Source organism: Pteropus vampyrus, unplaced genomic scaffold (assembly GCF_000151845.1).
Source record: "Pteropus vampyrus isolate Shadow unplaced genomic scaffold, Pvam_2.0 Scaffold202, whole genome shotgun sequence".
NCBI lineage: Eukaryota > Metazoa > Chordata > Mammalia > Chiroptera > Pteropodidae > Pteropus > Pteropus vampyrus.
The window spans coordinates 346,331-373,837 of record NW_011888983.1 but is presented as its reverse complement, the minus strand read 5'-3'; the positions used below and the strand labels follow the sequence as shown (position 1 = coordinate 373,837).

Genomic DNA, 27,507 nt, shown 5'->3' with positions numbered 1-27,507 from the left:
TTAGTTTACACCTCACCCCAAAACTCTGGTCACCACCAGAATAGGCAATAAAATCTTTACTTTTACATGTTTATTGCCACACTTGTTATACTGATTACTAAATAATCCTATAGAGGAGTCCCATCAACTGGTGCTTGATGTGAATCACTCCGGCATAGGAGCTATCTGGGCAGCTTGTTTGAATTCTTCTCCTTACTCCTGCTATCACCACAAAGCCTCAGTTGGGGAGAGGAGAGTAATATAGAGAGAAAGTTAATAGAGTCTAGTGTATCCAAGAAACTGCATCACTCTTTCCACTAAACTCTGCTGAATAACGAGATAACTAGTCCCTGACAAGAAACAAAGTGACAACAGAGAAAAGGGTACAAAATATCTGCCAAAGGCCAACAATTATGGGGGAGTGTTAATGACCACCTAGCAAAGAAACATTTCAAGAAAAGAATAAAACAGTGTTAAGAGTAAAGGCAAAATAATGCGAGAATGGCTCAGAAAGTTGTGCTGCCCAGTTACAATTTGCTCTTAGGCATTTTGTGTGTGACCATTAAAAAGAGAAGCAATTAAACTCCTTTAAGAAAAGGAAGTAAGTTTAGCACAATAAAAATAGAAAAAAAAAAAGCACTATTAACAAACAAGTATGCACACAGAGATGAATAAATGTGCATAAAATCACACAATGTTTAAGTTAGTTTGATATTAACATACACAAATGTACATTGTGCAAGATGAAAAGTAAATCTGGAGCAATGCAATCCACTAGTTGAATGTTTATTAGATTCCTTAGTTTAAAATAATTGATCTTCATTTCCTCTCACCCTTTCTTTTACTTCATTCCTGCCTGCATAAAGCAACCACATGTAAGACTTAATTGCCCTAGCGTTATTAAAAATAATCTGCTTGTAAAGTCCTAAAAACTATGTAGACTATTGAGAGATCTTATTCTTTCTATTTTTTATTTAACATCTATCAAAAATTCAAGTTTAGGGTGGACAACTTTAGCAGACTAATAGTTCTAATATGAAAAAGTATCCATGCCTCAGAAGAGCTAATAATGAATACCACAGCAACACCATTTCAAGATACCAATTCTAATTCAAAATATTCAATATTCTAAAAGTCTTATTTATTTAATCTTCATAGTCATTCATTCAACAAAAATTTATTAAGTGTTGACTATGTGCTGGGCATTGCTCTAGGCACTAACAATGAACAATATGATTATTTTAAATAAGATAACTTGGAAAATTTGCAAAAAGTAAAGTTTGATTACCATTATTTTTTTCTAAAACACATAATCATTTATGAGACCTATTTCTTTTTCACAGATAAACAGAATCAATTCTTGGTTTTGTTATCAAGATTATACTTTTGAATTGTCATTAGATATCAAAATTTTCATTAAGTTACATAGCAACCATGCTATAGTTCATTCTTTATCTCTGGATTGCTTCTGTATTTATGAAAAGTGCCAGATATATATCACTATGTACCACAATATTCCATTTATTCTGATAAATATTGTAAAAGAGAAAATAAGAAAGCAATTTTGCTACAGCTGCTTCATGGAAAATGCTAAATACTCTTCTTTGTACCTAAGAATCCTTGAAGAAGAGTTGAACTAATAAGAGGACTTCAACAGAAAGTTATTGCCAAAAATCTTTAAGCTGCAGACTTAAAGATTATAGAAGTATATCAAAATTCTATCAGTGAATTATTATTATATTAGAGAGGTTTGAAAGGAAGGAAGAAAGAATCATCTAAGGTCCCACCACTCAACCCAGCTACCATCTTAAGATATTTTTAGCCTTTGCTACTTAATAGGCAAATAAATAAAGAATTCAGATACAGATTACCGTACCTAAGTCAACTATCGGTACCAAATATTGGGAACCAATCTCTGCCATTTATTTCAGCAAATGTGCAAGATACTACGTGGGAGCAAGAGACAAAAGAACAAAGCAAAGTAAAATTATATTGTTGAGAAATACATAAATGGAGAAAAGCAAAAAAATTTTTACCACAGAAGTCAGCATGGGAGGTTCTTGGGGATTCTGGGAATCTAGTGATGCTCTATTTTTGACCTGGGTAGTTGTTTCATGAATGTTCATTTTATAATTATAGGTAAGAAGTCCATTTCATGGACTTTTTTGTTGGTATATTCTATAATGAACAATGTTAATGCTTAACAGCATTATTTTGTGAATGAAGATTCACAAACTAAAGGATTTCTTCTTTAGAGAAAATTAGGGCTATGGCAGATAGATTAGATGTATTAGATATTAGATATATTGGCTAGGACTAAGATACCTATATTTTACTAAGCCTATGTAGTGTTCATAACATGTTGATATTTTTAGTGAAGAAGAAATACATGGTAAGTAGTCTCCAAGATGTTCCCAATGATCACCACCACCTGGTATTTATTCCCTTGCATAATACTCTCCTATACTGAATAGGGCTCACTTGTGTAGCAACTTCCAAAGCTAATGTCACAAAAGACATTGTGGCTTCCTTCATATGATCTTTTGACTGACTTGCTCAGGGGGAAACCAAGCTGCCATGACATGAAAAAGTACTTTAAAAAATCTTATAAGGAAATGAGGCCTCTAGCAAACAGCCTTCAAGGAACTAAAGGCTCCTGCAAATGACCTAGGAAGTAGATCCTCCAGCTCCACCTCAAACTCCCCAGCCAAGTTTTCAGGTGACTGCAACCTCATGAGAGACCTTCTCCCAGAAGCACCCTGCTAAGCTATGCTCAGATTACTGACCCACGAATGTTTGTTGCTCAAAGCTACTAAATTTTGAAGTAAACTATAAAGTAGCAAAAGATGACTAATATGGATTTTATCAATTAATTCCTTAGAATGCTTTTTATAAAACACAAATCAGATAGATACTACATCCTTAATTCTACATCAAAGGCTTGTTCCTGGACTAAAACCCAAACTCCTCACTATGGCCTAAAAAACCATTAATGCTCTGGTTTCTACCTACCTTTTACCCTCACCAGGTTCCATTCTCTACCTCCTCAACTTCACTGGACTCCTTTTAGCTTATTAAAGAATGTACTCTCTTGCTTGACCTTTGCACTTGCTGTTTTCTTTGCTTAGGAATGCTCTTCCTTGCACTCTTGAGGGTATTCTTTGCATGCTCAGCTCCTTTTTTGTCACTCAGATGTCAGCTTAAATGTTCCCTCCCCAGAGAGGCCTTCCCTGATGATTCATTCATAATGAAAAGACTTTGAAAGATTCCCAATAAGGAGGAATAAGATAAGGAGGCCATATTTAAAGCAATGTGAAATTGGAGTTAGTCTGGTTAGACGAACTGGATCCAATGAAAGAAATAAGAAGTATAAAATCTGGAAACAAGAATAGTTTACATGATTGTATATCTCAGATACATAAGAGAAAAAAACTGGAAAAATAAGAAATATGTAAACTCTATGGGAACAAACCTTTAAAACACACTCAAAGAATAAAAGAAGGCATTAGCAAATGGAAAGGCATGATATGTAGGATAGGAAGACTATACATCAAAAAGATGTAAATTCTTCAAATTATCTGTGTAATGTGATTCCAAAAAAATACCAATAGGACTTTATTCTTATAATTAGATAAGGTGATTATAAGCTGAAATGGAAAAAAAAAACAAGGCAAGAATAGTCAGGAAATCTGAGAAAAATTAAAAGAAAGAATTAGCTCCATCAGATATTAAAACATATTATAAAACCTAAATAAGTAGAATGATTTAATAGTGGTACAGGAGAGACATAACAGTGATGTAATGAATAGAAATCTAATATAAACAAATACAAATCAGTACAGAAAAGACAGACAAGATAATTGAGTATAGTCATCTAGAAAAATAAATTGTTACTAACATTCTACACACAAAATGGATAAAATAGTTAAATGTAGAAAAAATGAAGGCATCAAAATACTATAAAAAGAAAATGGGAGAACTTTTTATAAGCTAGATGTGGTAAAGATTTTTCTAATTAAGATATAATACACTAAAGCCATAGAAGAAAAGATGAAAAACATTTTCATCTTTTAAGTTAATTTTTAATGTCATTTTAAAAATATGAATGTTAAAAATAATGATAAATTGAGGAAATATATTTGCAACTCTGATCACAAATGGTCAGATTCCTAAAGGAGTTCTTACAAAATCAACAGAAGACTAATAATCCAAAAGAAAAATGGGCAGTCTGCATATTATCTCCAACTTCAAAATATTTTTAATCAACTTTATTACCTTTTCAGAAAAATGAATAAAATAAAAATGAAGATCACTCTAGCTGTTTAGATATCGCTTTACCAAAACTCTTACGGATGGATACTGACTTATATGAGTGTTTTGTGGAAATTTGGAAAAGTACTTAACATTTGTAGCTGAGTTGAAACAGTGTGAAAATCAGGACAAGAAGTCTATCCATGAAGTGAGGAAATAATAGTTCACCACCACCAATCCCAGTCTCATCCTGACCATTCACATGATAGAAATTTTAGGAAATGTTTTAGACTTCTAGGGGAGCACTTTGGGAAATGTTATTTATTCTTGAGAGGCAAAGTGACTCTAGCAAACATTTGTGTTACTAGAGGATAAAAGTGAAATTTAGTCAGTAAGTCTAGTCTCAAAATGTGTTTGTGATGGCAGATGTGACTCTGGGCCAATTTCTTCTCATCTACAAAATGAAATGACTGGTAGAACTTCATTCATGTATGTAACCCCATTATCTAGCCCAGTGTCTGGCAATAAGAAAGTATTCAATAAGCACAAGTTCCTTCACTTATCTCATTCTTAAATTGTTTTTTTTTCTTCCAAAATCCCCTCACATTGTAAAAAATTTCAGTCAAGTATATTGGTTAGAATTTAATTATAAAATCCCAAAATAACTGGTTTTAAACAAGTAAAAAAAAAAATTCCCTCTCATGTTAAAGAAATTCGAGTTTAAGAAGGCCTGAGGTTGGTGTGGCAGCTCTGCAGGTATCATCAGGGACTCAGACTCCTATGATTCTTCCCACCATCCTAGTACAAACCTTCCACTATCAGGTCAATTCCTGGTTCCAGATGGCTGATGGAGCTCCAGCCATTAAACCCATGTTCTATAAATGTTGAGTGAAAAGAGTAGACACATGAGAGTACATACTATATGATCTTAGTTATATGGAGTTAATAAAAAAGACCTTTATAGTGATAAAGGTCAAAATAGTGGTTATTTTTATGTGGAGTCATTGACTGGGAGGGGCCACAAGGGAGCCTTCTGGGGTGCTAGAATGATTTATATCATTATTTGGGTTGTGTTATAGACATATGAATAATTTCTTGATATGTGCTAACTTAAGATCTGTATATTTTACCAAATCTAAGATAATTGACTAAATAAGGTACATCCTAGTTCTTTGATCTTATCCGTATTTTGACAAGACTGCTTCGAATAGACTGAAGAAACAAAGTATTCTAAAACATTTGTATTCAGTGTCCAGCTCTTGTGCTTGTCACTGCTATTCACCTTTCGAAGGCTGAAAAATGAAAAAGACAGTCTACTACAGTAATAAGAGTGTAGCAACTGTCTTAGGGTTAACTCTATCTCCATTTTGCATTTAATGCTTTACTCTGGAAGGGGTATAGAAATAATAGCTTTTACCTTTCCCAGAATCAGAAGAGAGCACCTCTATGAGGATTTATGAGGAAATACATGTCATGATCTTAACATAGTGCCTGACACATAATAAAAGGTAGTAATTATTTTATCATTATTATATTTATCACAATTATTAACAAATGATAGCACAGGAATTTCAAATGATTCTATGGCCAAGAATCTCAAATAAACTGGTTAATATCCTCTTGGATGTGAATATCCTACTGAAAATATACGTCTGGCTATGAACCTGTTTTTCAGTTGAGAACTTACTAACGAAGCTGAATCCAGTTCTTATAGCTCTGTATTTTCTCAGAACTTAAAGTAGTCATAGAAACAATTTGGGGAATATGTTGTAAGAAATCTGGTTTCATTTTCGATAATACATTATCCTCATTAAGGTGGCCCTATGGATACTGAATTAGAAATAATTTCAAAATACAGTAACTGATAAAAATAAGGTATAAATCAGTATGTATAGGTTAGTACCATTTATTTATGTTGTCTAATTACGAATGCTTTGAATGGTCTATAAAAGTACACAAGAAACTGACAAAAGTGGTGACCTTGGGAGATGAAGAACATCATGGGGTAACGACTAGGAAGAGCTATACCCTTTCATTCATTTAACACAAAAAGCCCAGGCTAAGACAGATAGCATCCTTATTATTTCCTTGGAAATAATGGAAGTGGGTACTTTTCTAGTCCACATTTTCATGGGGAAAAGATTTATTTTATATGTGGAACAAATCCCATTTTGAGAAATGTATAAATACAAAATACTTACCCACTTAGCGATTGGACACCCATGAGAGCTTTTTCCTTCTTTCCCCGTATACACTACTATTTCTATCCTTACTGCGTTTCCTTTCTGCCCGTACCTGAGTACAAAACACAGAGAAAGGAAAATAATTGCAATATACACTTTTAACATCTTAATGTGCATAAAATATAGATTTGCAGAAGCACAAAAATTAAACACTCCTCACAATTTACTCTCATTAAAAATTCACTTTTGTGTGGCAGATATTTTATTTGTTATCCAGTTGTTTAATTATCCTTAAAGATCAGTCTTTTAAAAAAGGGCCTGGCTCCAATACAGACTAAAAGAATGTGACTGCAGTGTTTATGGAGGTAATTTGAACTATTTCTACCATTATTATACAATAATGTAAAAACAAATATTTCTGAATTTAACAAAGACAGTCTTGCTTTTGGAGTGTCTTGTTGAGTGCCCAATAGCTCATGTGATGAGTGACTCAGCAGGGAACCAGGAAACTATTCTTTTCCTGGGCCCTAAGAAACATCCAATTCATACTCCTGAAGGTTTTCCATTCACCTCATGTTTGTTCCCAGAGATAATTTCTCTGCATTGAGTATGGTCCACAATAATGAATGATTTTAACAGGGAAGTATATTTCCTCACCTATTCTCCATGATTTCCCTGACAGCAGCAACACTTGGTCCTGCCCCAAGGTGTGTATAATATGGGCCTTTGTCTTTTTGTATAACTCGATCTGTGGAAGGAATAAGATTATTAGACCCAAAGTTTTACAGAATTGCATAGGGGCAAGGAGGAGTTATTTTTATTAAATTTTTTTTTTTTCAATTCAGAACAATGAATCTTGAAAGGCTTTTGTAAGCTTTAATAATTAAAGTATAGGGCAATAGGCCCTGGATTTTAACTTGTTTCTTTCTTTCTGCTCTTAACTAATGTATTCTTCCTCTAAAAATCAGAGGATGAAAAACATACTTTAAGATGTGGGTCATATTTATTTTTCTATCTCCTGCTTTAAAAATATCTATAATAATTGAGGTGCAAAATTAAAAATTATGTAAGAGCAATACATATTAAAAGCATGGCCTCAGAATCTTATTAAAACTGAGCCTAGCAATTGCACTAAGAATTTGTTCTACTATACATCTGCACAATTATGTACTTATAATGCAAATGTACACAGAATGTTCCTAATTACAATTATTTATAATATTAAAAAAAAAACCCTCACCCTTAACATATATCCATAAGTGATAGGATAAATAAATTAAGGATCTTTATATAGTGGAATATAATAAAGCTATTAAAACAAAAATCTAAGAATTTATTTAGGTAAAAAAGCAAACTGCACAAATAATGTTTTAAAAGAACTAAATTTTGTAAAATATGAATCAAAATTAAAATCAGTAATAATGTTAATTCATGTAGAAAAACTGTAACAGAGTTTTTATCTTTAGAGAATGAGACTTAAGAAGACATTTGTATCATATTTGTTTCATGTGAATTTTTTGAGTGTGAATTAATGTCTTAGAAAACATTATTTTTAACTCAGACTCTTAGAATCATGCTAACTAGAATCACTGCAGAATGTATTTCTCGCCATGGTGAGAAATACACCAAAAAGTCATTATTGAACCATTTTGATTAGATATCAAATACGATTTAGGATTACTTCTGAGGCTTCTAAAGCAAGATATATTGAATAGATTTTAACTTATTATTGGTGATCTAGAACAGTGGTTCTTAACCAGGGGTGATTTTTCTCTCTGAACATTTGGCGATGTTATTGGTTTTGACAACTGGGCAGGTGTGTGTGTGTGTGTGTGTGTGTGTGTGTGTGTGTGTGTGTGTGCGCGCGCGTGCGTGCATCTGTGTGTATTACTGGTATCTAGTGGGTAGAGGCCAGGGATGCCACTAAACAGCCTATAATGCCTAAGACAGCTCTTCTACAATAAAGAATTATTACATCTAAAATGCCCAATAGTAGTAAATATGAGGAACTCTGATAGAAATGTTAATTACTCCTACTTTGCTAGAACATAATACCTCCATGGAAATCCTTTACCCTTAGAGAGGATGGTCCTACTTGGGATGATTTCTGAGTGAGTCTGTTTTTTGTTTCTCTTCTTTAAATTTCCATTTCTGCACAATAACAATAACCTCACGTGTAATGATTAGAGGAAAACCTGTAAGTGGCAGTGTATAAAAACAGTTCCAGATCCACTGTAGATACTCAATAAATTTTAAATGCCTGACTGTCTCAGCTCCTACATTGTGGCTAGTTAGTAGTTAAAAGGAAGTGGTCCTGAAACTAGATTATCATCCTATTGATACAATTAGATTAGTTCAGGTATATTTTTCCCATTTGTAATGATACTTAGAAAAATACTATCTCTTTCTTACTTCAGATTTTCGAAAGGACAAAGAATGAAGTTTATAAACACAGGCTCTCGAATTGGGACTGCCTATTTCTGAATTCCAGCTTAGTCATTTACTAGCTGTGAACTTCTTTGTGACTCCATTTCCTCATTTGTAAAATAGAAATAATAAGCCTTTCCTTTGTAAAATTGTTATGAATATAACAAGTCAAGGACATGGCACAGTATCAGCCTTGCAATAAAGATCTGGAATAGGAGCCATTATCATTTTTACACTCTTCTATCCTTGGTCCAAGACCTCTTATTCTCCCAATTCAACCCCACTCAGACAGAATTGTCGTCCTTTCCAGATTGTGAGTTCCTTTTCAAAAGAGCCTGTCCTTGGTTCCTGGCACATGGTAGGCTGTCAAAACTGTGTGTTGAATGATGAGTAGAGAAATGGAAGGATTCATTTCAGAATGTCAAATGTAATCTGAATAATAAAGAACTAAAAGTCATCGCTATATTTCACTATTATTTCTATTGTGGTAAAAAAAAATATATATATATATCAGATATAGATATAGATATAGATATAGATATAGATATATCTATATCTATATCTATATCTATATATATCAGAATGATATACTTTACCCTTCCAAACAATTCTTTACTACCCATTCTGGTATGTACCACCTCCTTCTAGTAAAAAGACTGCTTTTATTCAAAGCGAATCTTGAGTCTTTGTGATTTGGGGCCATATTTTAAGTAAAACTTTGAAGAATTAAACTTATGCGAGTTCAAAACAGGTTATTTTACAAATTCTGTCTTATTATAAGTTGTATAAAAGCTGAAATAATGGGGTTTTACCAGCCTAACAAACTTTAATGACACAATCTATTTAATCTCCCTATTTTACAACCGTATTCGAGTAAACAAGTTTCTTCTTATATTTGAGCACTTACATGAAATTTTACCATAGACAGTGTCTAATCAGTAACAGGATTCAATTAAGCTTCCATATGTTTCAAATATTGAGCAAATTTCTCATAAGGCCTGCCTGAGAATCTTTACTCCAGCAAGATTTTCTCAGGGCTTTTAAAACACTGATAAAACTTCTAATTGTTAGTTTCTGAATATTCTCTTTCAGTGACTCCTAAGGCACAAAATATACAAATACATTAGTTAGAAATTGGTCCATGACTCAGCTATTTGCACAAACCTATTTTTTGGGTTTTTGTTTTTTTTTTTTGAAATAGAAAATCAATATTTATTCAACAATTTAATGTTTTAAAACTCCAAAATGTTTGCAAATTCTTCAACTGGCCAAATTTATGGAGTTTTCTCATTTACAGGCACACCCTTTATATTACAGAACATAAAAGCACTAGGCACTGAAAATAAATCAGTTCAAGTTCTCGACTGGGGTAGCAATCACACAGATACTATGTATGGTTATTTGTTAAGTTGTACACATTTTTTTTATATTCTCTGTATGCAAGTTTTTTCTCACAATAAAAAATATATTTTTTTAAGCAAAAAGCTCACAGGTTAAAATTCTTTTGAACAGAGGAAAAATAAACTGTAACAAAGTATTAAGGGAATTTATTCTTATGATGTGCACAATACACAACTTGAGAGACATTTTAGCCTTGAGAGTAATCAGCAAATTTTCCTCTTGAGAAAGTTTCCAAATTATGAGTTGAATTTCCCATTTATCTAAGCAGAATCAATAAAGGTCCCACAGAAAAATGGGTATAGAATTATTTAGTCCATCTTAGCTAGAATATGAATGGGGCAAAAAGGCCACATATAAAATATAAACCAAAACTTGATTCAGTCATGACTTGAGGCAATTAATGTATGTAAAATTAAGAAGAAACACACTAAAATCACACTTACCAAGACAGTTGCAGGTTGGCAATTCGGAATCTTTCGTTGTGGACACCAGGTTTTTTGTAGGATTAGTAAAGAAGCTCATGGCATAATCATTAAAACTTTTCTGTGTATTCTCTGCTGGGGAAAATTCTGATGCTCCAACACTAGATAAACAGACATCCTCTTCACTTTTGGTAGAAACTACTGCAATTCCACCTGAACATACTACATTCACATTCCTGAGAATTTGTGCTGGGTCCAGTAAGGGGGTCTCATGAGAGATCCCAGGCAAGGTTGGCAGTCTCTGATGCATGAGTTGATCTTTAACATCCTGCTGGAACTGTGTTTGGTCATCATCAGCCATCACATTAGCACACTGGTTAGTTGGAGAGGAAGGTTGGAGTAAAAGATGAGCATTCTGATTGACATTCACTGTTGGCTGTACCTGAGAATTATAAACTTTTCCTGTAAACGCCTGCCCATTGGATTCTGTTTTTAACTGGGATATAGGGAGAGAATCCAATGGATCAACCTTCATCATTTTTTCCTGTGCTAATTCAGGATAGTATCGCTCAAATTTTATCTGAGTGAGTGGAGGAAATAATTTTTTGTGTTCTAATGCTGAACTTGTTTGACTCAGTGGTTTCCATAATTTGCTTACAGGAGGAATTTTTCCCAACAGAACAGGAAAATCATGTGGACCAAATTGACCAAATCTCTGAAATTTAGATGCTATCCAGATATCATGTAACTTACTGTACTCATATGACAACTGTTCCTGCTTTTTCTGATCATTTTCTTGACAATTTATGACTGCAGGCTTCTTTTTCCGCCGATCTCTTGATGGGGTAGATTTTGTCTTTTTCTGGGTTGTATTCTTTTGCTTTGTTAATGATGAGCCATGATTATTTTGAACACTGGAAGGTGGTTTCTGTTGTATTGTGCTCTTCTCTTGACTGTACTTTTGCTGCATGTTATATGCAACAAGGTTTGTTGGTGTACTTTCAACATTTTTTTCATCTGGCTTTATATAATTAAATTTTATTATCGATGCAAGTTGTGTTAACTGTGTTGCAACATCTTCCTCTATTTTACTATGAACGGTATCTTGACATGATGGATTATCCTTTGAGTCCAACTTTTTACTGCTATCCAGTGACTGGTTACAACACCCCAATTTATTACTTGTTGGTGGCAACTGATGCAGATTCTTGGAACAACTGTCAAGAGTAATTCTGCCTTGAGCAACATTTTTATTGGTGTTAATTTTAGATGAACTTGAATTCGATGTAAAAACAGATATCGAATTTTCGACTTTTGAATACTCCTGTGACTTTGTAGATGCTTGGTTAGTAGCTAAACTGTTGTGTGACTTAGAAATGATATTTTGGCCATTGAACACCACCGTGTTGCATGAACTTTGCTTTTCCAAAGGTAGACAGTGATGAAGGCTTTGTGGCTCTCCTTGTAAATTTGGTTCTTGGAGATCTTTTTTTACAGAATAGAGGATAGCTTTGCAGTTATTAAGCAAACTAGCTGTCCTCTGCTCTGTTTCTTCATCTTTCTCTGACTTTGATGGCGAGGAATTTTCTGAAGGGGCTTCCGAAAGCTGAGTCAAAGCTTCAATAGCCACCACTTGCTCCAGCGTTAATCTCCTATCTTTCATTAAGGATAGAAGACTTGGTTGAACTGGAGATCCATCTTTTGGTTCTTTACTTGGTATATTTTCTAGAGATTTTGGTTGATCACTTTCATTGGGTGTACTAGTCTGACTATTTAAGTTGAGGTTTGCAGGATCTGGAAAAGACTTGCAGTTAAAGCCAGGCTTCTGGAAGACTAAAACATTACTTCTCCCCTTAAGATGATCACAGCTTGCGCTTGTAGCAATGGAGCTCATGGCATTGTTATGGTTTGCAGTGTCTTTCAGGAGTTTATAGGAATTGTTTTCAAACGCCTTGCCAAATTCTTCAATGTCGAATTTTTTAAAAGATACATTTGTTTCAGTTGGTAAATAGTGTACATTTTTAATGCCATTTCTTATAGATTGTGGAAACAATTTTTGAGGTTCAAGGAGTTCAGTAAGTAGGACTTTTTTCCTGTCATCTTCAGAATTTTTTAATTGTTCAGCTTCCGTCACAACTGCATTAACCTCTCCTTTGACATGATCAGTTAAATGTGATTTCTTGTTTTGTGTCCACTTCTCCACTTCAATACCTGTCATACTTTCTTCATTTTTAGTTACATTTTCAAGGGGATGTAGGTTCAATTTCAATCTCTGTTCTTCCCCATGACCACATCTACTGTATTCCATGGATTCTGACTTGGGGCCATTTACTGGTTTGTTGTCAAAATCTGCCTGTAAAATAAACATAGCAAATACTCATATTATCCACTTAAATATCTGAATAAGAGGCATGGGAACTTTAGAATTTAATAACAACTAGATGTGAAGCCCCAGAAAAAAATATTATTTTTGCTTTTAGCATGTTCAGAAGTCATAAAATACCAGTAAAAGGTGTATATGGAGAAAGGAAAACAGAGAAGTAGAAACTAATATAATTTCATGCCTGTTAGTTATTATTTTGGTATACACATTTGTTTTTTAAATAAATTTTAAAAATATTTTTAAATTGGTACTGTTCAATGGGCAGTATCTACAATTTTAATGCAAACTGTACTGAAGTAGAACATACACACACAAAAAATGGACAAATCAAAAGTATATAGCTTGTTGAATTTTCACATAACGAACACCAATCTGCCCAGATTACAACCAAGAAACTTCCATCTAGTCATCACTCCATCGCCAAAGGATAACCATTGCTTTAAAATTTACCACAGATTTCGTTTGCTTATTTTCAAACTTTATATGACTTCCTTATACTCAAAATTGTATTTGTGAGATTCATTCATATTGCAAAGTATACTTGTAATCCATTAATTCTTGTTTCTGTATAGTAATTCATTGAATGTACTACAATGTATTTATCTATTCCACTGTAGAGGGACATTAGGTCTTTTTTAGTTTTGGGCTATCACAAGTACAGTGCTCTTGCATATTACTGTTATCTTTTGGTAAACACATACATATACTGGGTGGTGTGAAAGTGCTGGGTCATAGAGTGTGCATATATGTGTATATAGCTTCAGTTTTAGGAGACAGCAAAAAATTTTCAAAAGTGGTTATCTATATACACTCCCAGTGGGAATTATGAGAGCTCCAATTGTTCTACATTCTTATTAACAATTATTATTTTTGGTCTTTTTGCTTCAGTCATTCTAGTGGGTGGATAGTGATACAACCTCTTGAAAAAAATTTTTTTGAGATGAAATGTCCATAAAAGAAAATTCACTATGTTATCATTTAAAACTACCATTCAGTGGTTTTTAGTATATTCATACCATTGTGCAAAAATTGCTTCTGTCTTATTCCAGAATATGTTCATCACCATAAGAGAAATCTGGTACCCATTAAGCAATCACTTCCTACTCCCCTCTCTTACTCTTATTTTTTTAAAACCTTGAAACAGCTCATCCAAAATTATACCACAGGAATTGAGACAGTAAGGGCATTTCCACTGAAGTCAGGAGCAAATAAAAAGATAACCTCCATAGCACTAATATTTAAATATGGCACTGGATGTACTAGTCAGTGCCCCAAGAAAAGAAAATATAGATATAAAAAATTAGGAGGCTTCTTGTTGAATGAAGATGATATTAACTGACTTCAAAGAAAAAACAGGAGCAGTGACTTAAAAAATGAATCAGAATTCAGATGGGCAATAGTTACATTCAGAATATAAAATATGTAAGCATTATCTTGTATAATATTAATAATCTTAGAAATAAACTACATCTAATTTCTTGACTGGAGTATGTTCAGTTTGCCAATATTCATCAAAATATACAATTATCACATTTTCTGTACATATATTACATCTCAATAACAACTTTTTCAAAAGAAACCTCAAATGGCCAATTTTTAAAAACACATAGCAATAGTAAAAAATATTTTTATTATTAAAAAGCAATAATTTTCTAATATGCAGGGTAAACAAATTAACAGACTAAACGCAAGAATATTAAATAATTTATTAATAAAATGCTAGCATTTCTAAGCAGTGGAGAAAGTATCGATTTCTTAATAACGACGCAAGAGGGAAGTTTGATCCTTATCTCAACATGCAAAAAAATTCCATATATTAATCATTTAAATGTAAAAAAGATGTAAAAATTAAGTAGGAAAAATCTTTCAAAGCAAGAGTAAACAGTAAGAAGCCGTAAATGAAAAGAAGCCATAGACTTCTCTGACTACATGTAATAATAATTTCATTTTTTTCCTTCCACTTTGGTCCCACTCAAGATTCCAATATTAATTTTAAAAGCAAACACACCATAATATAATGTTTTACAAATTGCTGATCAAAATCCATGAGTCCTAATACCAATTTAGTGCTTTGTGACAAGTGTTTTTTAATGGAATAGTAAAGAAAAATATAAACACACTACATTTGGTAAAGATAATTACAATGTAAATCTTTTATGTATGTGTTTGGATGTGTCTGTGCACTGAATCACAATGTAAAATATATTTCTTAATATGTATAGTTGTCAAAAAAGGTAGGAGAAATATTGCCATGAAAAAATTCAAAACAAAGTAAAAGCAAAATAAATGAATGGGACTACATCAAACTAAAAAGCTTCTTCTGCATAGCAAAAAACCCCATCAAACCAAGGAAGAGAGACAACCATCCGAATGGGAAAATATATATTTGCAAGCAATATCTCTGATAAGGGCCTAATAATCAAAATAGACAAAGAACTCATTCAACTTAATAACAACAAAAAAACAAAAGATCCAATCAAAACATAGGCAGAGGACCTGAACAGATACTTCTCCTTAGAGGACATAGAAATGGCCAAATATATGAAAAGATGCTCAGCATTGTTAGCTATTAGGGAAATGCAAATCAAAACCACAATGAGATACCACCTCACACCCGTTAGAATAGCTACAAGTAATAACAAATGTTGGAGAGGATGTGGAGAAATAGGAACCCTCATACACTGCTAGTGGGACTGCAAATCGGTACAGCCACTATGGAAAACACTATGGAGGTTCCTCAAAAAACTAAGAATTGATCTACCATATGATGCAGTAATCCCTCTGCTGGGTATTTACCGCGAAGACTTTAAAACTCATATCCAAAAAGATATTTACACACCGATGTTCATAGCAGCATTATTCACAGTGACCAGGATGTGGAAGCAACCAAAGTGTCCTACGATAGATGATTGGCTAAAGAAGCTCTGAAGAAGCCGTGGTACATATATACAATGGAATATTACTCAGCCAGAAGAAGAGACGAAATACTGCCATTTGCGACAAAATGGATGGACCTTGAGATAATCATGCTAAGCAAAATAAGCCAGACAGAAAATGTTGAAAATCACATGGTATCACTTCTGTGTGGGATATGAACCTAAAAGCAACAAATGAGCAGGACAAACAAACAGAGACTCATGGACATGGGCAACAGACTAGTGGTTACTAGAGGGGAGGGAGGAGTGGGGAGGTAGATGCGGTAAAAGGGGTCAAATATGTGATTACTGAAAGGAATCTAACTATGAGAGGTGAACACACAATGTAAATTTTATATGCCTCACCGTTAAAATGTACAGCTGAAAAAAAAATTTCTTAAAAAGTTAAAAAATTCAAAGCTCAAATGATAAACTGTGAAAATATTCACAATACATGTAAAGAGTTACTATTCTTTACATAAGTATACATATATATCAAATTTAAGTCCAGTTTATTAGATCATAATTCATATATAACAAAATCATCCCTTCTGAGTATAGTTCTACAATTTTTTAAACAAATGCACAGTCATGCAACCACTAGCATAACCAAGATAGTAAAAATCTGCTTTACCCTAAAAGGTTCCAAGTGCTCTTTCATAGTCAATTTAAGAGCTATTATTCTTAATGTAAAAGAGCTCCCACAAATTAATAAGAAAAGGAAAATGACTCAATAGACTAGTGAGTAAAGAATGGGAATATGTAGTTCACTTAAGTGGAAATCCAAAGGATCAAAAGCTATTTGACTTTACTAAAAGACAAGCAAATGAAATTAAATGTAATTTTTTCATCCATCCAAAAGGCAAAAATAAAAAAGCAGAAATGTATATAGGCAAATTATAATGCAACATAACATTTATACGAGAGAAAGTAATAAACACTGCTCATATATTCATATAGTGAAATAACAGCTATTACTCTATGTATCAATCTAGTGATTTATGGTGAGATATCTATAATACATCAATCCAAATAAACAAGGTCACAGATGTGATGTTATCCTCTTCATCGAAAACACACTAACATTTGTCTAGCACAGACAAAAAGCTGGTAGAATAAACCTATATGTTAATAGCGGTTATCACTAGGAGAAAGTGAAGAAATGGGGATGTTTTCTGTTTTGTTTTGCTTACTCGATGCTTTTAATTTTATGGATATGGCTATCCAAGTACACCGGGACTTCAGTGTGTACATTCCTCGACAGAAGATCTTTAAGTCCTTTTAAGATTAATGAGGCAACACTCCCTAACTTCGAATTATACTACAACGCTACAATAATCAAAACAGTATGGTATTGACAGAAAAACAGACACATGGACAAATGGAACAGAACTGAGTTCAGAAATAAACCCACATGCATATGGGCAAATTAATTTTCAACAAAGGAGCCAAAAAACATACAATGAAGAAAATAAAGCCTCTTCAATAAATGGTGCTGGGAAAATGGGAAAGCCACATGCAAAAGAATGAAATTAGACTGCTATTTGAGCCCATACATAAAAATTCAAAATGGATGACCTAAATATAAGACTTGAAATAATTAAATACATAGGAGAAAACACAGGGACTAAACTTATGGACCTTGGTCTCAGAGAGGATTTTATGAAATTGACCCCAAAGGCAAGGGAAATAAAAGCAAAAATAAACGAATGTGACTATATCAAACTAAATAGCTTCTGCACAGTAAAAGAAACTAGCAACAAAACAAAAAGGCAACCAAGTAAATGGCAGAAGGTATTTGCAAACAATACCTCCATTAAGAGACTAATATCCAAAATATAGAGAGAACTTAAGTCAACAACAGAAACAATCCAATTTAAAGAAGGGGAAGAAGAGTTGAACAAACACTTTTCCCAAGACATATATAATGGCCAACAGATACATGAAAAGATGTTCTACTTCCCTAGCAATAAAGGAAATGCACATCAAAATCACAATGAGGTACCACCTCACACCTGTTAGAATGGCTATTATCAGTAAGACAAGAAATAACAAGAAATAACAAGAAATAACAAGTGTTGGAGAAGATGTGGAGATAAAGGAGCCTTCATATACTGCCAGTGGGAATGTAAAATTAGTACAGCCACTATAGAAAACAGTATAGAGACTCCTCAAAAATTAAGAATAGAGCTACCATATGACCTAGGAATCTCTTCTGGATAAACTGGATAAAATCTCTTCTCGAAAAACTTGAAAACATTTATTCATAAAGATATATGTCCCCCACGTTAACTGCAGCATCATTCACGGTAGCCAAGACATGGAAACAAGCCAACTGTCTTTTGATAGATGATTGGATAAAAAGATGTGGTACATAAATACAATGGAATATTACTCGGTTATAAGAGATGAAATATTGCCATTTGAGATGACATGGATGGATCTTGAGTGTATTATGCTGAGCAAAATAAGTCAGACAAAAAAGAACAAGAACCATATGATTTCATTCATTATGTGGGATATTAAAAAAAGCAACAAAGGCACAGACAAAACAAACAAACAAACCCGCAATGACACAGACAATAGTATGATAGTTACCAGAGGGTAAAAGGGGGCAAATATATAATGACCGAAGGAGACTAAACTTTCGGTGATGAGCGCATAATGCATTATACTGATGATATATACTAGCACTGAACACCTGAAACTTACATGATTTTATTAACCAGTCACCCCAATAAATTTAATAAAAAAGAAAGAGCTTTATGTGCTAAAAGCATAAAAATTTCTCATTAAGTAATGAGCTTAATTAAAAATAACTGACCTTTATTATTTAATTATATCTCACGGCTTTTTAAAAACACTGGTATTACAAGTCTATAATAACATAAAAACATTCTACACACTGCCAACTACTAAACCTAGACTTTAAGAAAACAACTTAACAGATTACATTTCAGTATGGGATAATAAGATTTTTTTCTGTTCTGTATCCTCAGAAATCACCCCTGAACTCTTGCAAACACATTCTATCAAGTGTAATGATGTGTGTGTGCGCGCACTAAGGAAATGGTTACTTCTGTTCTTGTTGCTCATAGTAAAAATAAGTGTTCACAGTGAAACTTGCTATTCATAGTGAAACTGAGTGGCCATAGCAAATAGATTTACCACTACTGGGATAAAAAAAAATCCAAGTTCAGGCCATGTCAAAAGTGAATGGACAACACAGATGATTTGTATGGTATGTGAACTGTATCTTAATAAAGCTGTTACTATCCACCCCCCCAAAAAAAGTGAAACAGCATGTATGAGTGAAAGAACAATTTAAAAAATATATAACATCGTCTTATTTAAAAATACATCTACATAATGTATAAACATATTTGTTTTTAAGTAGAAGTGTTAAAAAGAAAAGAAACCAACCTAATTGCTATTACTGGTGAATCTTGAACATTAAAATGGGGAAGAGAAGAGAGCAATCTTGGGGAATTACATAGCCCAGGAGACGCTACTTAGCCAGAACTTTTGTTTTCTTTCTATAAGGGATCATATACTGCGATGGGGATTACATGAGATAACATGATTGAGCTCATGGTGATCATTAAGAGAGTAACAATTCAAAGAATATTAGCTGTCTTATAATACACTTATTTAATCCGCACTACAACGCTGAGGTAAAATCAAAGATGGTCAACTTTAAGAAAAATAAGTTATAATGAAACTAAATTAGTATTTTTCACTTATCAGAATAACAAACATCGAAAAGTTTGACCTCGTGGGCCCTTGGGGAAGCTCGGGGATTACGGTCTCATGTTAACTCTGGTTAGTGAGAGTAGAAACTGGTGCAACCCCCTCGCCCCCGCCCATGGAGGGCAATCTGTCAATAATTATCAAAATTATAAATCCAAGTCTACAGCCATGTCACCCTGAACGTGCTCTATCTCGTTTGACCTCGGAAGCTAAGCAGGGTCAGGCCTGGTTAGTACTTGGATGGGAGACCACCTAGGAATGCCAGGTGCTGTAGGCGTTAAAAAAAATTATACATGCAACTTATCCTTTGATACAGCAATTTCACTATTGGGAATTTATGCTAATCTGTATATTATTACATCATGTTTTGATAGCTTTGTATGTTTTAACAAATAACTGAAAATATCCAATTGTCCACCTGTAGCTAACTAATTCAGTTGTGGTACAGCTATATAATATCTTGTAGGTATAAAAAAGAATTTTAAAAAATTCCATTGCTGATAGGCAGGATGTCCAGGATATATTTTTTAAAAAAAGAATATCGAACCTGTATATGGAACATTTCTTTTTGTATAAAAAGTATAGGGAAATAATATATATTCACATTTGTGTAAAGAAATATATATTCATATTTGTATAAAAAACCTTTAGGAGTAATTCTTAACAATGAGAAAACTGAAGGGGCTTGGGCACTATTAGACCAGATCTGATTAAATACTGTTTTGATTTTTAAGCATATTTTCTTTAAATTAAAAGAAAATTGACAAAGCTCTCTATGGGAAGATTTCTAGGGTATATTAAGTGAAAAAAGCTAAATGCAAAATAGTTTATGTAGTATCAGATTATAAACAAATTAGAACATAAGAAAGGGTCCAGAGTATATACACATTTGCTAGTATTTGAAATATTGCAGGAAGGCTACACACAACTGTCAACATTTGTCTTACAGATACTGTACTCAGTGGTATGCTGGTAAATATTTAACAACCAGCTAGGGAAGTGGGGGCAGGGAGGCAGCTGTGTTTTGTAAGGTTGGCCAATTTTTGTGGTATAAATACGCCCACCAAAGTAGACTGTAAACTATCAGTATGATCACCTTAGCACAGAGTTGGGAAAAAATGTGCCCAGTGAGCCAGAAGGAGCTGACTTCATCACACCATTGAGAGCACTAATACAAACTACTACTTGACAAAGACTCCACTAGCTACATTATGACTTTTTTTTTTAAAATGAAGATTTTCTTGGCATTTAATCAGTTTAGATATAGTATATTCTCAAACATCCATCTTGAATCTCAAAATATTTAACCTTAAGTATCTCTAAAGAGAAGCTAATTCTCTAAAGGAAGTGAAGGGTTTTAGAACAATGGAATGGTGGCTGTTTTGCCACTTCAAGTCCCACGTACATTCTGGGAACACCAGATTCATGCCACCTGCCCACCTGTGTCTCTTCTCTTCCTCCTCTGTCCCCCAACCCCAACTTCCTACTGTCATCCTCTGCTACCCACAAAGAGCCCAAGGGTACAATTTATTTACTTATTTATTTTTAGAGTCAAACCCAAGAGGCAGAAACAAGGGTACAGTTTAAAAGACAGTAAGCAATTCAAAATCCCCTAGTTCCCTGCCTTCCACTCCATACCCGCTCCAATATTTGTAGGTTGCTCTGGGCCCCTCTTATCCACTCTGAACCAATAGGACTGCTGAACATTTTAGATAAGATTGGGTCCAATAGTTTCCAAGCACCCTCCTTTTCTCATTTCCTTACATTCTTATCATCGTGATACTCTTACACCCAATTTTGAAGGAGTTCAAATGTCATTGAGCAAAGAGATATTTTATTCTGATATGACTTTGCCCTTTAGACAGAATCCTCTTCCCAACACACACATTCCATACATGCTATATATATTTCTTGTGTCAAGAAACAGGTGCTCAGATCACATGGAAAAATTAAGCCTTTCAAAGCATATTCAGAGACATGGTCCAACAGGACAATGATCTTTATTACAGGTAGACCAGTCTTTCATAACTTGCTTTTTCTTTTTTCTTACCCCCTACACCAGGAGTCTTTTAAACCATTTTTTTCCCCCTAAGAGCTCTCCCCATGAAATATTAATACCACACATAAGTGACACCCTCAGGACCTATGTTCTTAATCCTGAAAACTGAATGTTTGAAGAAAAAATTCAGGGAGAACCACTGGTGCTCCATTAATGTTGGCTTTAAGATGACAATCATGCTCAATACTCTATTTTACCCCCCACATTTGGTATTAAGAAGCATTGAGGCAGCCCCTGCTCTGCAACCAACCACTGTACAATGCTCACCACAGCTACTTGCTAAAACAAACAAACAAACGACAACAAATGTAAGTCAAAAAGAAAGATGAACCAGCTACTTACCAAAAATCCACCCAAAGAGATGCTAAAATAAACATTTAACTCATATACACACAAAAAATTCCTCCTTCAATGGGGACCTACAAAACAGCTACCTTATTTTCCTAGAGCAGTAAAACTGTGTACTCTAAAATGCCAGGCAATTAAGCTCTCTTTTTCCTTTTTTAGGCATAAAAAGAGGACACCAAGCCTACCAAGTTTTGTAGCCCTAATATTCTTTGAGCTTTGCCTATGATCTCTGTTCCTCTAGTTTCCCTACAGCCACCTACCCGGTGAGGGGTTCAAGGCCATACAAAGGGGCACAGGTGGTCTAAGGGACTAGGTCAGTACTCATCCCACCTGCCCTACCTTGGTGCCATCAGGTCTTATGGCTTTGTCATGCTGGATATGAGCCATGGCAGATTTCAGAAGTTTCCCACTTCTCCACACCAGATCCAGACTTCTTTTCTAATTTTTAAACGCCTAGCCTGAACAAAAACTCCACCCTCATTTGCCCACAGGGTCTTAGAATCCAAACTAAATCCTTTAACTTGGGGGTGGGACGAAGGAGGAGATGACTCATGTTACTAGAGGGAGGGACCACTTCTGTTAATGAAGAAACAAGTAAATTGAAGATTGGTTCCAAATGTGTATAAAACATGACTGATATAAGAGCAAAAACTCTCTAGTCACAGGTGTCCTTGCCTCTGGACCTCTTCCTCTGGGGTTATAAACCATTACATAGCTTTCCCAGTCAAAAAGATAAAAACCTTTCAGACTCCAAATCTGCCTCAAGCTATCGACCTATATCATCAAATTACCTCCTCGCTCAAATATCTTAAATGGCTATACCCCCAAGGTTATAAATGAGTTCTTGATTGCCAAATTCTATCATTTTTTAAATACCACAGACTTATCCTACTCTTTTATAAACCCGCATGAAGATTTTCAACTGAATCTCGATAATCTACGTCTTCCTCTGGAGCTTCATTCTCACATGTCATCATCCCTCTCCCTTGACTGTGGGTGTGTCTCCGAGCCCATTAGGATTCTAAAGGGAAACCCACTGCCCTTTCATTAACTATCCTAGCCATGCTTAAAGCTAATAACCAACTCTGTCATTCAGTGTATAATTCCTTATATTTTTTGTGTACCTTAATTGTTTCATGTTATTTTTTAGAATGTGGGCTTTACTGGAATCAAACAAACTTTGGCCATTCTCCCAGCCCAATTGCTCACCAATCATGTGGCCTAGAGCAAGTCCTGGCTCTGTGGAGCCCCATTATGCCAGTTTCCTTAAGATAAATAAGGATTAGTAATAGCGCTTACTGAAAAGGTTTACTGTGATATGAGGCACTAAAAGAATCCATGTATTTATATATATTGTTGAACCTTAATATGTATGAAAACGAACCGATTATTTAAGGGAAAAAATACATATTAGGTAGTTCTTCCTTTCCTACATGTCTTTCAACATATAACAAAAACCTAATAATTCCAGGCTCAAATGCACAATTAAGAAAAGAATATTTATTAATACCTATTATTTATGTATTGAGTATTTACTACTTGCCAGACATCATTTATAACCACTTTATAAGAATTTTCTCATTTGCTTTTCCTATCAAGATCGGCAGTATTATCTTCAGTTTTTGATAAGTTTCTGACAAGGTTTTAAGAAGGTTAAATAGCTAGTCAAGGTCAACTCAATACCCTTGGAGTCAGGACTCAAACCAGAAGTCTGACAAGATCCTAGTATTTAACTCCAAGGTACTGTTCTTTAAGTAATAATTTCAGCAACAAGTAAGTATTAACATTCATAACGAAGTCCATTAGTTACCAATATTTACTAATGTTTACTGAACTAGTAGTATTAGCATAAATGCTAAGAACTTAAAGGAACAACATAATTCCTATGGTGATTTCTTTTCTCAGGTTGTGAGAAGTATTGCCTTTGTGAACCCACTGGCCTACTTTTTCGATCTGTCTGAAAGTTGCAGCAGCACAGTATTGCTATTCAAAATACTTTCACCTTATGTCCAAATTCAGTATATGCACATTGGGTTCACACAGTTATTAAAGAAAGTGGGTGAAATTAGAACGCAACTTAGAATTTGATTATTGAGGATGTGGTCAAAGGTCATGGTCTATTTTCTCAATGTGCCTTGGACTGTAATATAATGCTCTTTATTTCTGGATAAACCTAATATGTTTTACCCTTTTCCTCAAGTTTTCCAGTTTCATGTAATTAGGAGACTAAGATTCAGTGAAAACTTATTGGTATTAATTAATACTCCAATATGACTTGCCACATTAATGCAAAAATTTTAAAAGAATGAATTGCAGACTATCTAATTCAATCAGAAAAGATTCAATCAACCTAGTGTTACAAATGCAGTTTATATGTACTCATATTGTCGAGATCCATGATAGATGGCAGGCTCCCAATACATCGTTTTTACTTGTTTTTAACAGCACTTAAATGCTCCTCAAGATTTCAGGTTTGTCCTATGACAAATTCCTCCCTAGAAGACTCCCTTAACCTGATCAGAGATAATAATATTCAAGGAACTTACCTCACCTAACTCTATTCACGAGGCTGTAGATAACAAGTCAATTCATGATCCTACAAGGCACCAAAAAAGGTTTCAACTTTCAGTTCTTTCCATGTTGCCATGTGGCCTTGGATCTTAAGAGTCCTTCCTCCACTGTTTCTCTTTGAAGAAAAAAAAATGTCTATTTCTGTCTAGGCTTTCTAAGAACATAAGCTCCAAGAATACTGAGTATTTATTCAGCACTTAACTCGTGATGATATGAACAGAAGTATTTACACATTCCTAACAGGAAAAAAAAAAACAAAAAACCCAGCATTCTGGAGATAGTTTCAAGATCTGTAACTCTTTCCCTTCTAGTTCCTTCTCAATAGGCAATAACAAGCGCAAGTCTTTTCTAACTTGAGAAAACAAAACTCTACAGAAATATTTAGCTCCTACCCTATCTCCTTGCTCCATTTTATAATGTCCTCTAAATAATTGTCTGCAATCACTGTCATGCACTCTTATACCCATTATAATTAGGCTTCTGCTTACACCAACTCATTGAACTGCCCAAGATTCACAGCTGTACTCCCAACTGCCAAATTCAGTGGACTTCCAAAATATCTTTAACACTATTGCTCACTTCTTTAAGATTCTCCCTCCAATTCTTTGCCCGTCATTTGTCTCCCATGCTGGCTTTCCTGCCCACTTATAAATCATGCTGTTCCCTTCTGCCTTGTCTCCAAATGCCCCATATCTACATACTTGCCTTCAGCCTACACTATTTGCTGTTGACTCCCACAGCAAGATCTTTCTCTTAAACTTCAAACTCAGTCATCCAACAACTGGACATCTTCATCGGGCAATTAAAACTCAACCATTTCTAAAAACTTAACTAGTTACCACTTCCCCAAGTCTGCTTTAACCTCAAAACCCACCTAATAACCCATGAGTCATCTCAGGAGCCTCCTATGTTCAAGACCCAAATTCGACCTCAAACCTCAGCAGTCTTACTTAAATCTCTTCCATTCATCCCGTTTTCTCCATTCCTAATGCTTCTCCCTCAGTGCAGTCATTCAACAAATATTTATACAATACCATAACGTGCTCTAGGCAAGGTTTAACAGGAGAGATAAGGTATCTATCTACCTGCTCATAAAGAGATCACATTCTAATGGTTGTTAAAAGTAAAGAGAAACAGGTGAAATAAATTAATGTTTCTATTTAAGCCACCATATCAAAAATATTATTTCAACATGTAATAGAAAAAAACATCAAAGATATTTTACTTTTTAAAAAAATCAAGTCTATGAAATTCAATGTCTATTTTACACATAATGTATCTCAGGTCAAGCTAAATTTTCAATGGTTAAAGTAAAATGTAGTGGCATCAAAACAAAGTTGTATTTAATTAAAAAATATTTTGCTTTATTTCAGTTTTAAATTTTAAATTAATTAAAATAAAATAAAATCACGAAGTCAGTTTCTTGGTCCCACTACCCAAATTTCAAGTATTAGACAATGCAGTTATTTAAGGTGTTTATTTAAATGCAGATCTCACTGCTTTGGGCTGTATTCCACACTGCACCTGGCTAAACATCAACATCACCCTAGGGGGTTTAAGAAAACCAGATTCTAAACCAACCCCAGCAAGATTTCCTTAGGTCTTAAGATTTCCTTAGGTCTATAAAGATTAAATTCGATACTAAAAGCAGCTTGATAAGGGAACCTGGGAACCCGCTAATCCCCAGAGCAAAATTCACATTTTTCAGTCCATCAGGCAGGGCCTCCAAAACCTACCTAGACTTGGCCAAATTTTACAGAATGTCTTTTGCAAAAATATCCCCCACACCAGCCCTATCTCCAGCCCTGCTTCCCCTAGTCTATTTTAAGCAGCCTGTGTTGTCTCAAGTAGTAACTTCAACATAGAAATGACCTTTGGTCATTCAACCGTACTCCATACAATTTGCCCCCAAAACATCTAGAACTAGAAGAAAGGTGATCTGTTAGTATCAAGTATTTCTTAACAATCCCCAGGTGGTAGAATCAAGTATTTTTCTTTTATGCCCCAACTTCGCTCAGATAAAACTGAACACTCCTTCCTTTACTATCTCTGCACAGATATTTATCATATCAATTGATTGCACATTGTTTGCAATGCCCTCTACTCATCCTGGACTTTAGTCTTGGTGGTTGTCCTCTAGGCTCAAAATGTGTGCTTTATTTTGGGGACAAATGAGGAAATTTAAGTATAGACTAAATATTAGATGATATTAGGGAATTATAATAATGTTATGATTGTGTAGAACACTCTTATTAAGAAATTTAATTTTAAGGATGAGACCTACAACTTTCCAAGGGTCCATACATAGAAAAAAGACAACTATTGAATTGAAATAATGGGTATAGATTATTCTCTCAACTTGTTTTACGATTGAAAATTTCCATTTAAAAAATTGAATGCTTATCTTAAGAATAAAAAAATAAACACACAAATGAATTTAATAAAAATCTCTGGAGAGATTTTCCAACTCTGCTTGTATTCATCTGTAAATATTATTTTAGAAGAAAGCAATAGAGTCTTCTCCCTTCCAAACATCAATTTTTCTAATACTTGTGTTCAGGAAGTGGAATCGGACACTTCAAATGGCTGGATTCGTTAGGAAAGGTTTTTTTAAAAAATTAAGTTTATTGGGGGTAACATTGGTTAATACAATTATATAATTTTCAGGTGTACATTATAATTTGACATCTGTATATTAGGAAAGTTATTTCAGATGTACTTGTTCTCTTCTTTCTTTTCTTGCCTCCTGCCAACAGTCTCCAGGACCTAGCTTGCATCACTAGACTGACTCCTTTGTCACCCACAACTACTCGGTCTG

General features: G+C 34.2%; 1 protein-coding gene and 1 pseudogene across 3 annotated transcripts in view; one reads left to right on the top strand and one right to left on the bottom strand.

The window, feature by feature from the left end:
• Positions 1 to 27,507, bottom strand: part of TET1 (tet methylcytosine dioxygenase 1) — a 105,258-nt gene that overhangs the window by 30,465 nt on the left and 47,286 nt on the right. For all 3 annotated transcript variants that reach the window (XM_011372145.2, XM_023537831.1, XM_023537832.1), the window contains 3 exons: positions 10,685 to 13,016; positions 7,071 to 7,161; positions 6,432 to 6,525 (listed from right to left, as the gene is read on the bottom strand). In XM_011372145.2, coding sequence (XP_011370447.1) covers positions 6,432 to 6,525; positions 7,071 to 7,161; positions 10,685 to 13,016 — 2,517 coding nt within the window. The remainder of the gene's footprint in view (positions 1 to 6,431; positions 6,526 to 7,070; positions 7,162 to 10,684; positions 13,017 to 27,507) is intronic.
• On the top strand, positions 19,870 to 19,988 carry LOC111746824 (annotated as a pseudogene).